The 11,141-nt window shown below is 45.8% G+C and overlaps 1 protein-coding gene across 6 annotated transcripts in view; it reads left to right on the forward strand.

Moving 5' to 3' along the window:
- LOC146181864 (uncharacterized) overlaps positions 1-11,141 on the forward strand; it is a 29,788-nt gene continuing 18,647 nt past the window's right edge. For 2 of the 6 annotated variants that reach the window (XM_084576881.1, XM_084576882.1), the window contains exons 1-2: positions 510-801; positions 5,212-5,397. In XM_084576881.1, the coding sequence (XP_084433007.1) occupies positions 774-801; positions 5,212-5,397 (214 nt within the window). In that variant the 5' untranslated portion in view covers positions 510-773. Of the gene's footprint in view, positions 445-509; positions 802-5,211; positions 5,398-11,141 lie in introns of those variants that run through there. The other 4 variants (XR_014700302.1, XM_084576878.1, XM_084576879.1 and 1 more) reach the window with 3 other exon arrangements.

The raw sequence follows: 11,141 nt of genomic DNA on the forward strand, positions 1-11,141 counted from the left end.
TCTTCCGGGTACGTTTTTTTCCGGGGCCGTATCTTCCATGGTATCTTGAGACCTTCTTTCCGGGAACGTTTTTACCTACACCCGGTTAGATTCTCCTCCGTGGCACGGAAGGCAGCTCAAGAGAAGTACCCATTTGTGCGGCCACTTTCGACAAAAGCCTACATGGCCAACCAAATATTAGCGTAGCAGTACGGTGTGCTATGCTAGTAGAGACAGCGAGACAGGCCTGCACACACTAAATGGCCATAAGGCACGGTGAAGAAGTATGCCAAAGAAAACGCCCACCCTGGCGCTGTAGCACATGCATGAAGAAAGTGCATGGGTCTAGGGAACTGTAGCATGGTTTGCTGGCGTAGATACGCTGACGGTTAAGAACGTGGCAAGCTATGAGCACCCTTTACGGCTAACCCAGGACCACGACCTACTCCATCAGAGTTTTCAGAGGTAAGTAGAGGTAGGCTTGAGAAATGTCGGCTGCGCTTGGCCAGCTTGGCCGCTGGGCTTGGCTTCTTGGCTTGCCGTGGCTTGGCCGCTTGGCCGTTCGCGCTAGTAACGTTGGTTCGCGCGCCGTCTTGAATGCTAGCGTGGTGCGTAGTTTCTGAATTGGCCTTGCTGAACAGAGGCGTTGGCTGAACAAATTCCCAATTTCCAAGCTCTGTCTACTTCTGGATGCTGCAGTGACTGTGAGGGTTTGTGGACATTATTTGTTTTGCTTGAATGTATATGGCCACCCCAAGGTTACATCCAGTAGTCGCCGTCATCAAGCTTTCTCCATGGGCGACAACTTCAAGTTGCGACTGAGTGAGTTCATGGCAAGATAGCTGTGACATTTGGCAATGTATTTTCTATATTTCAGTTTATCGTTCGCGTCTGTGCTGCAGATATGAATTTGGAAGACTGAATGCATGTGAAGTCACACTATGCCACCAAGATTGGTAGATTCCCCTCCGTGCTCTTACCATTTGGAACAAAATTCTTGAAATGTATAACCACGCATGTTGATTGGTCAAAGCTGCTCATGCATAAGCTAATTAACTTGTGTTTTACTGCTGACCTCGTGAGCATTCGGGGGCAAGCAAGTGCAACAATTATTGCGATTCTTTGAATATTTTCTTTCTTTGAAATCAAAACATTCATTTAAAAGATGACGCGGAACAGTCGTCCGAGAAATGGTGGAGTGGGAGCGTCGCTAATGACCGCTGCTGTTTCAAGCTTCACATTTTATCCAGAGAATTCTACAAACAAGGTAAGGGTGCACCAATGGGTGCCTCCATCTCTGTCGCTATGGCGAATCTAACTATGCAACACATCGAAGAACGAGTTCCCAGCTCTTTCCGCCCGCTGCCGAATTTTTTTTTTAGATATGTCAATGGCTATTTCTCAATAATTAAGAAATCTAATGTCCAAAATTTCCTCTCGCATCTAAATTCCATAAACCGGAGATTCAGTCCACCCTAGAAATAAAGAAGTGAGGTGCCCTGCCGTTTTTGGACGTTCTGGTGACCAGAAAAAACCGTCTGCAATTATCCGTCTACCGAAAACCCACCCACACAGGGCGATATTTGCACTTCACTTCGGACCATCCGACAAGCCATAAAACATCAGTTGTAAAGATTTTATTACAAAGAGAGGAAACACATTGCACCACAGAACCCGACAGAGCAAAAGAAAAACGCTTGATATTCAAGGAACTAACCGCGAACGGCTGCCAAAAAATTTTATCCGGAAAATATTTGCCTCCAGAAACGCAACGACATGCCCCGGGTAGAAAATAACCAACAGCAAGCAACTGCATCTCATAAGTACGTCACTATCCCCTATGTCCGAGACGCCAGCGAAACCATCGCCCGTATACTAGGAAAAGAAGTAATTTGAGTGGCGCATAAACCTTCAAACACTTTGGGGAGCGTTCGACCCTTTCTCAAAGATCTACTGTCAAGAGAAAGAACTCAAAGTATTGTCTACAAAATTTCCTGCGCCGACTGCGACGCTAGCTACATTGGCGAAACAAAAAACCTAAAACAAAGAATTCGGCAACACAAGAATGACATACGAAATTATTCAAGAGAACGCAACTTCGTAGCTGGACATTCACAAGATTCTGACCACTGAATAAATTTCGAAGAAACGTTCATCCTGGAGACCGAGACCAATTACCGGAAAAGACGCCTTCTCGAGTCATGTCATATACAGAAGTACTGGCATGTGCGCATTCATGGAGACTAAGTTGACAGTGAATCCTGTTGCACTACTGGAGACGTATCCAGTCCCGCATGTTAAAGAGTTGTGGGCTATTTTATCCGGTGGAGGAAAGTTTACAAAGTTGGAACAAATTCCTTTGTGTTTGAAGAGCCGCAGGTTTGTAACTAATAATACATGGCTACCGTTCAGAATTTTTTGCTCCCGCCATATTTCTGCGAGAGATAGGAAATCTAGGTGGCATGCAGTCGCTCCAGCAATCTGCCGCCACTTCGAGGCATGGATCGCAGCCAGCTGCTAAGCCACCACCCCAGGGGACTGCGCACCCAGCAGGCATCCGCGTTCGCTTCGGCTCTTCACCGTCCTTGAGGCGCTGGTCGACTGGCCCCTTCTGCGATGCCCTACGCTGGCCCCTTCTGCGATGCCCTACGCTGGCCTTTGCACGTTGCCACAAGGTCGGGTGCACTGCAAACGCACAAAACACAGACACAAACAGTCACCACGTCAGTCGTTGGAGCTCATTTCAGGTAATACATCTGCGACAGTGAGTATATAGGGTCGTGGTTGACGCTTTTTCTTAGTGGGTTGAAGTGCATCCTGTGTCATCATCATCAGCTAGGGCTATTGCTGCAGTTACCAGAACCATGTTTTCACAACACGGCTTTCCTGATATAATTGTCTGGTAATGGACCACCTTTCGCGAGTAGCCATTATGCTGAATTCTTGCATCTGTACACAATCCCTGCCCTACTACCCAGCTTCTAACTGGCTTCAGAAAGAGTGGTGAGAACTATCGAGGACAAACTGAAGAGTGCACCTGGACACATCAAAACTTAGCACGACTGAGCTTTCAGTATCGGATGACACCCCATGCAGTAACCAGGTGCGCACCATGGGGAATTGCTGACGGGCAAGGAAGATCAAGACTCGACTTGGCTGCTTGCGCACCAACATTTGGGCCACTTTCCAGCTCAAGCAACTTAATATCACGCCATATTCACTTTTGCGCAATAATACCAGCCATTGTGCTGAACTTGAAGCAGCAGAATCACCGACTTGCTGCACTCTGCATGATGCTCTTGTGCTCGTTAGTTACATGGGGTCTTATGCTGCATAAGAGACTGGCTATCATGCGCCAAACACAGTATTTAGCTTGTGGTTTAATGTGTCATATGGGGTATGTGATGGCCAACAACAGCTGCAGCGATGGCAGTGGAAGCAGCAGCTGCTGCTGCGCTTGAGGTGAAGAGAACCAGCGTTGGTACACAAAATGTGAAGCACGATTTGCACCTGTTGTGATTGCCAGCTGTGGTTGTTGGCTCCCGCGCCCCCGCTACAGTCCCAAAAGTTCCATACCCCCCTCTCTCTCTCCTCTGTCTGGCTCCAGACTATGGGAATGCAGTGGTTCCTAGAATATGAGCACGGGTGCCTGCAAAACCAGCCGGCGGTTTCAGGCTAGACGTTTTGGCTCGATAGTTTACATTTCGCTAGGGCCTCTGATTCATTTGTCTTGATTCCCTGGCCTTCCAAGGATGGCGGCAGGGGAAGGGGACGCTACGGGAGTACTGCGGAATTGCTTCGGAGACCAGTGGGAGTTGAAAATTTCGAAGTGGTGGTGTGCTCGATGACTGCCCTTGTGTGTGGTGTGCAAGCCAGAGAGGTTTGGCTCATCGCAAGGGGTTCAATTCAGGCAGAAATCACTCCCGGGGAGCCGACATCAACAACCTAACGCTCACCTTGGCTTGGATTCTACCACCCCGAACAGCTAAGCACTCGCTGCTCTCTATCTTGTGAACTTTCTTCTTAATTTCTCACTTCCAAAATGTCTTTTATTCATATTTATATTTCCTTTCACCTGTAACGTTCGATGCTGTGTGCAAAGGCTGAAATTTTTTTATCTGGTGCCATTTACCCTATCGTTTTAATTGCAACTGAAATTAGAAAGTAACAGCTTTTTAATGTGTTGATTTTCTCTAGTAGTAAACCATTACCCTTGTATTCACAATTCTTGTGTCTTGCCTCTAGCCGGCGGCTGGTCAGGTGTGGCATTATTATAGGTTAGCCTCTCGGTTAGATTTGTGTTTGTCTTCCTTCGTATTAAACGTTGCGAAAGAGAGTGCGGAGGGGCATTGGCTGTGTCCTTTTATCTTCTATTTCTCCTCTCACATCGTGACAAAATATCCTGGTATGTGTGTTGCAGAACGTGACGGCGCTTGGCGTCAAACCCTGAAGAGCACGGGCTAAAGACTAGTACCTCAGTGCATGAACTGAATGGCATAATCACAAAATGGGAAACCTGTTTGAAAGCCCTGGCATTGCCTGTCCCTGCAATTATGCTGGGCCCTTCTGAATAGCAGGAGAGTGAACCCTTTGTATGTTGGATTTAGTGTATTATGCAGAAGAACACAGTTTAGAAAAACCCAAGGTAGTACTACTGGTAGAGGTAGTATTTTATCAAAGGTAGCCACTTTCCAACTGCTAGTGTTGACAGACCAAAAGCCACCTGTCACCAGATTAGACACGGTACACTCCACTGGTGCTTAGTTTAGTTAGTCTTTTTGTCTTTCTTCCTTTTTCCTTTTTTTTATCTCTTTTCTCTATCATCAGCCACCCCAAAGCAATGCGTTCGGAGCGGCCATCACATTTTTATCTGGGGACAATAGGACATGCTGACTATAAACATGCTTCACATCTCCATATTTGCACAAAAAAGCCGCATGATCGAGAAGAGTATCGAAATAAAGCTGCTACACCTGTATACATGCAGTTTGGCACAAATAAACAGGGTGGTCAAATGCATACTAACATTAATTGTGAATGAGCAAGAAAAGCACACAGAGTTTCATATTACGGCAGTGGTACCCAGGATTGCGGGGCTTAATTTACATTTTACTGCACTTGCAAAGTGCCCGTTAGTGATTGTTTTAGTGTATGGGAAGCCTTTTCTGTTCTGAGCTCTTTTGTTCTAGCCTTTATAGCATCCTCGTAATGGTGTGAAATGTTCTTGTGCAGGAGTGGAGAATGCAGCCACACAGTGTGGCGTGCTTACGGCCACCAAGTCCACGACGTGTGCCCTCAAGGTTGCATCAAGAGCATCGCTATACACCTTGGAAATGGTGTCCCAAGGCACGCAGGCTGCATGGTCTAATAGTGCAGAGATTGCTGTCCAGCCGATGCGGCATCTGACCAAAAGAAAAGGTGCGCACACTTCCCCTCCCTTTCTTTTCATTTCAGACTTGAGAGGGTAAAATAGTGTACAGGTTGAACTTTTTTATAGTGAAATTGAGAAAAACAATCCATTTTTCGTTACATTCAGTTTTCATTTGAAAACTTGGAGGTGCTGTGCAAAATGTAGGCTAAGATAAAAAAAAAAATGAAGTTGCCCAAAAAACTTTTTTTGCACAACACCTGTTACTTACCTGTTACCTCTTACAGCTCTTGCTCCCCTCGTCTTCACTCCTGCTGTGCATTATTCTGTTGTCTTGGCGCCTGAATCGTGCAAGCATCCAGACAGCAGCTGGGGCATGCACTGCTTACCCCCATGCCTTCTTTGTTACTGCCTGTAGTATAGTGCTTCAGTACAGCCTAGCCCTGTTATAGTGAAGATGACATTAATCGGAAATTGCTCATTATATCTGTGGTTCGTTGTACCTGCCAGAAGAAGTGGTCCAGTATTTCCTGAACATGTTTCGCGAGTGCGGACTTCAGGATCGCGGCCTTCATGTTGTCCAAGTGCAAACCGAAGTTCTGCTCTGAACTCCCGAGGAACATTCGTACAGTGTCAAAGGATGTGGTGGTCGCCAGCTTAGGAACACAGTCAGCTTCGTCCCAATTGCTGTTGAGGCTCTGTCCACAGTCGCTACTTCCAAGACACACCCAGCAACTTCATCAAGTGAAATCCTCTGTCATTGAAACCGAAGTCTGTGTGTCCCAGACCTCCAGAGCTGCTTCAAGCAGGCTGTCATGCCGGTGCCATCAGCTGCCAAAGCGATGCCATTTGTGGCAGCTTCAGCCTCGGCAGGTGCCGCATCTGCACTGCTGCTTCGGGAGGAGCCAGATTGATTCAGTGGGCAATGCTCAGGCGCTTCACGTCTCTCCAGGCTCCACTTGCGAAAAAGTCGCCTTCTCCAAAGGGACTTTCATGTTGGCCATGTTATCTGCAGTGCGAGCAGGAGGCGCCCAATCAGTAGGCACTGGTAGTGGACCTTGAAGGTGGCAATAACTTCCTGGTTCGTACGTGTAGCTCGGTGGTAGTTGAACTACTGCAGTCACCAATTTCCCAGTTGGAAGTCATCGTGAACGAGAGTAAAGCACGAGTTCGACTTCTACATCACTGTACGTGCTACACTGGATCCTTTTTCGGTCCCAGCTGTCAAGATTGTTGTTGAGAACTGTGCTACTGTTCTTGATTATCACTGAAAGTGTGGACTGTGCAACATTATACTCCTATACAATATTACACTTCTCGTTGTGGTGCATTTCGTCCTCAAATACAACAACTTCCTCTTGCCTGTCGAGGTGCTGGGGCTCGCGAGACTCGACATAGCCGTGAAATCGAGGACCAACGGGGCAGTCAGTCAGTTTGAGAAAGGGGAAGACTCAGTAGTTCCTTGTCTAAAAAATTTTCCAGGTAATACAGGGGCCACAATGTATCAAAGCTAAAATGTGGAGCAAGGGATGCATGATGACGCCATTGCGGCCGTACAAGAAAGTGCATACAAAGATCCAAGAAAGCGGAGAAAATGAGCGGCACTTCCAGGTTCCACAATGCTCCCGCGACTTCTCCCTGCTTTGAGAATCGACAGAAGACAATTTTGAGAGCTGCAATTGACAGCCGACCGCTTTTTGTATGTTGACAAAAAAATGAATTTTTTAATTTTTATTTCTTTATTTTTTTTTACTTTCTGTCCTGCATGGTTGGCTTTCTTCCATTTAAGGATGCTGCAGTGTGTGGGTGGCGAACTGAGCTATGCAACCAAGCAACACTGCCGTGCATGTGGTCGTCAGATGAGTTTTGCCCTTAATTTCTCACAAAAATTTGCCTGAAAGGTGTAAAAATGTTCCAGTTGGTAGATTATTTTTTATCTGCTACAAAATGGCTTCACTGTTTTCCCTAAGGCACTTTTATTCACTTCATTGAAGCCAAACTTTAAGTGTATTGAAAGTGCAAAAATGGAAGTGAGAAATTGATTTCCCTTCGTTATAGCCACTATTTTGCAATAAGTGACTTTGCTATGGGCAGCCTAGAGTGTACCACCCACTTTATTTAACATTTCAAAAGGGAAAGCTGCAAAATCTGTTGCCTTTGGCAGAGAGAGGCAGTGATCATGCTGTAGCAGGGTAGACAGCACTGGTGGGATTCCTGTGATAATTGCACCAACCTGTGCCAGTGCATTAAGCCTTCTATGTGCTGCTGCAAATTGGCGGTTTTTTGGTGAAATTGCACTAGACCTATGCCAAAATACTATTTCAGCAACTACCCCTCTGTGGTGGTGCAGTAGTTAGTGCACTTGAATGTTGTGCCCAATGATGCGGGATCGAATCCCAGCTGTGGCGGCTGCATTTCGATGGAGGCGAAAAGCAGGGTGCCCACATGCTTTGCGATGTCAGTTCAGTTCAGTTCAGGCGTTCAGTCGTGTCCGACTCTTCGTGACCCTATGGACCATGTCACGCCACGCTTTCCGGTCTCTCACTATCTTCTTAACATCACATAGCTTCATCTGCAATGCCTCGAGAATGCCATCTAACCATCGCGTTCGCTGCCTACCCCTTCTCCGGCGACCCTCAACCTTTCCCAACATCAAATCTTTCTCCAGCGACTCCTCTCTTCTCATCAGATGACCAAAGTAGCTGAGCTTTAACTTTAGAATTTGACCCTCCAATGAGCAGTCAGGGTTTATGGTCGACAATATCGACTGATTTGATCTTCTGGCAGTCCAAGGAACTCTTAAGAGTCTTCGCCAGCACCACAATTCAAACGCGTCAATTCTTCGGCGGTCAGCCTTTTTCACAGTCCAACTCTCGCATCCATACATCACAACTGGAAAGACCATAGCACGGGTTATACGGATCTTGGTTGGCAGACTAATGTCTCTGCTCTTTACTAGGCGGTCAAGGCTAACCATTGCTCTCTTTCCCAGAAGCAGGCGTCTCCTAATTTCATGGCTGCAGTCTCCTTCCGAGGTAATCTTGGCGCCCAAGAACAGAAAATCTGTCACAGCTTCCACTTCTTGTCCATTGATGCTCCAGGACTTGATAGGGCAAGACGCCATGATCTTCGTCTTTTTAATGTTCAGTTTAAGCCCAAACTTCTCACTCTCTTCTTGTACGCGCATCAGAAGTCTCTTGAGTTCCACTTCACTTTCTGCCATTAAAGTGGTATCATCCGCATATCTAAGGTTGTTGATACGTTTTCCAGCAATCTTCACTCCAGCTGAAGACTCGTCCAGACCGGCCTTCCTCATGATGCACTCTGCATATAGGTTAAATAGGCAGGGCGACAGTATGCAGCCTTGCCTCACCCCTTTCTCAATCGGAAACCAATCAGTAAGACCATGCCCAGTTCTGACTGTGGCCTCTTGCCCTTCATACAGGTTCCTGAGGAGACAGATGAGGTGAATTGGAACTCCCATCTCTCGGAGAGCTTGCCACAATCTGCTGTGATCTACGCAGTCAAACGCTTTCGCGATGTCACTGCATGTTAAAGAACTCCACGCAGTCGAAATTTACGGAGCCCTCCACTGTCGCATCCCTCATAGCCTGCGTCGCTTTAGGGCTTTAAACTTCATAAACTAAGCCTTTCTCACTCTTGGGCTCCTGCTGCAAAACTCAAAGCTGCTCCAAATCAAAGTCCTGCCTTCTCCAAAACGATTTTGGTCGTTCGCACCATTGTGCACTGTTACCACCATTCACTGCTGTCATAGCTGTTCCTCTTTTGGCTGATTTTGCTTGATCATATTGATAATAAGTGTAAATGATTTTGCTTTTTGAGCATAAAAATATCCAAAAGGGGCTACTTGCATAGTGAACATGCATTACATGAAATGGGAGGATAGGTTGTTTCATGACGATGGTTAATTTATGGAACAATGTTAAATCTAACCTTTTGATGTCAAGTGATACAGCACTAGCTAACACAAAGCTGGCTTGCTGAGTTTCATACATCAAGCATAACCGCTGCTGCGCCTTCTTTATACACAGTTTCATAAATACACACCATTCGGTGAGGGCAGCATTGAGGTACTGAGAAACTTTATGCAGATTCAGTTGTGTACATATGCCTTGAATGCTTGCGGAAAGGTAAAGGATGCCTGCCGAGTTAGCTCAGCCAAGCAAAGACGGAAAGCGTGCGTGTCTCATTAGAGAACCAGGCGTTTAATGCAAAGATAATTACTACACTCGAGAAAACAAAACAACAACACTTTTAATATTAGTAAAAATAAAAACTAGGAAGGGTCCATGCACAGGCAACATCGCCTGATTGTGGTGGCAGGGAGGGGGAGTCCCTTTTGACATACTTATGGTTGTTGATGTTCTTTGGGGTAAAGAAGTTTGGGAACCTGTTATATAAAGATTTTTGCCCACATTCTGTGTGTGCATCATTGTCGCAAAGGCGGCTGACAAACAGCGTATGATCATATTGAAAATGAGACAGGTGCAGCATTCACCGCAGTTTCGACGGGGATGGCGCCCGCAGGGCAAAGAGGCAGAGGGGCGGATGCATCGGAGATGTTGCTTCTTCTCAGTTTCTAGCTCATCCTTTATCACTTTCTTCCCGTGAGGTCCTTATCGCGTTCATCTCGACTGCCGTTACTTATGAAAGCTGTGTTATTATTTTGCACGAAACGTGCATTCGTTCATGGCATGACTTGTAGCCACATTGCTCTGTCTTGTGGGATGAAGCAGTGGGGGCATGATGAAAGCATAACTCTGACTGGAGCAGATTGCCTTGAAGGAGTTGCATGCTTACCGGTGGTGCATACGCCTTCCACTTCAGGATCACTGGTGGCTCACTGTGTTGGATTAAATATACCAGTGCATGCGCACGGGTGGCGCGCGGAAGCAAATTATGGTAGTAGATCGCAGGTTTATAACCTTTTATTATCAATGTAGAAAATAAATGTGGGAAATGGTTGAGTTAGTGACTATCAAAGGGCACAAACTTCACAAACTTTTCAGACTGCTTCATTGTTTTTCCCTGGTCCCGCTTATTCAAAAAAATTGTTCGACTGTACATCATTGCTGCTTTACAGCTAGGTCAGCGTACCTTGGGATCTTTGATGTTGATATGATGCTGTCAGCCCATATTTATGATACCATCAAAAAGCAGGAAAATAAGCGTGTAGTAAGATAAGAAATATTAAAGCTCAAGAAATTAAGAACTTAGCCTTCTAGTTTGCTAGTAGTGGTGTTATCTAGCATTTATCTCTAACTACTTTGAGGCACTAACTGAAAGCAAATTAATTTACTTGAATGTACATTATGCAGTTATCATGGAGTGATATCAGCTTTACTTTGTGAATTTGTCTGATTATCTAATTGCAACATTGCTCCGCTAAACATCACTTGAAAAGAGTGCCTTTGTGTGCAAGGAGGTAGTTCCTGCTCCTCAGGTGCATTTAGGCATGGCCATAATTTACCCAGACTCCACATTTCTTAGTGTCGTTCTAGATAATCAACTTAAGTTTCATCACCTTACCATATTCATGAAATCTAAAGCAGCCTTTGGTGTTCACGTGATAATTAAAGCCTAGTATTACTTCAGCCTACCCACACTTCGCGTGTTATACATTTTTCTTTCGTACATAGCCACCTCTCATATTGCATATCATCTTGGGGTAGCACATACAACACTAAGCTTTTACGCGTTTGCCACATTTAAAATCAAGCAAGTTTTATCGCACTCTTAACATACTGCCATTGTCGCTACAGCTTCAACTTAG

Source organism: Amblyomma maculatum, chromosome 8, assembly GCF_055883805.1.
Source record: "Amblyomma maculatum isolate TAMU_Amacu chromosome 8, ASM5588380v1, whole genome shotgun sequence".
Taxonomy (NCBI): domain Eukaryota; kingdom Metazoa; phylum Arthropoda; class Arachnida; order Ixodida; family Ixodidae; genus Amblyomma; species Amblyomma maculatum.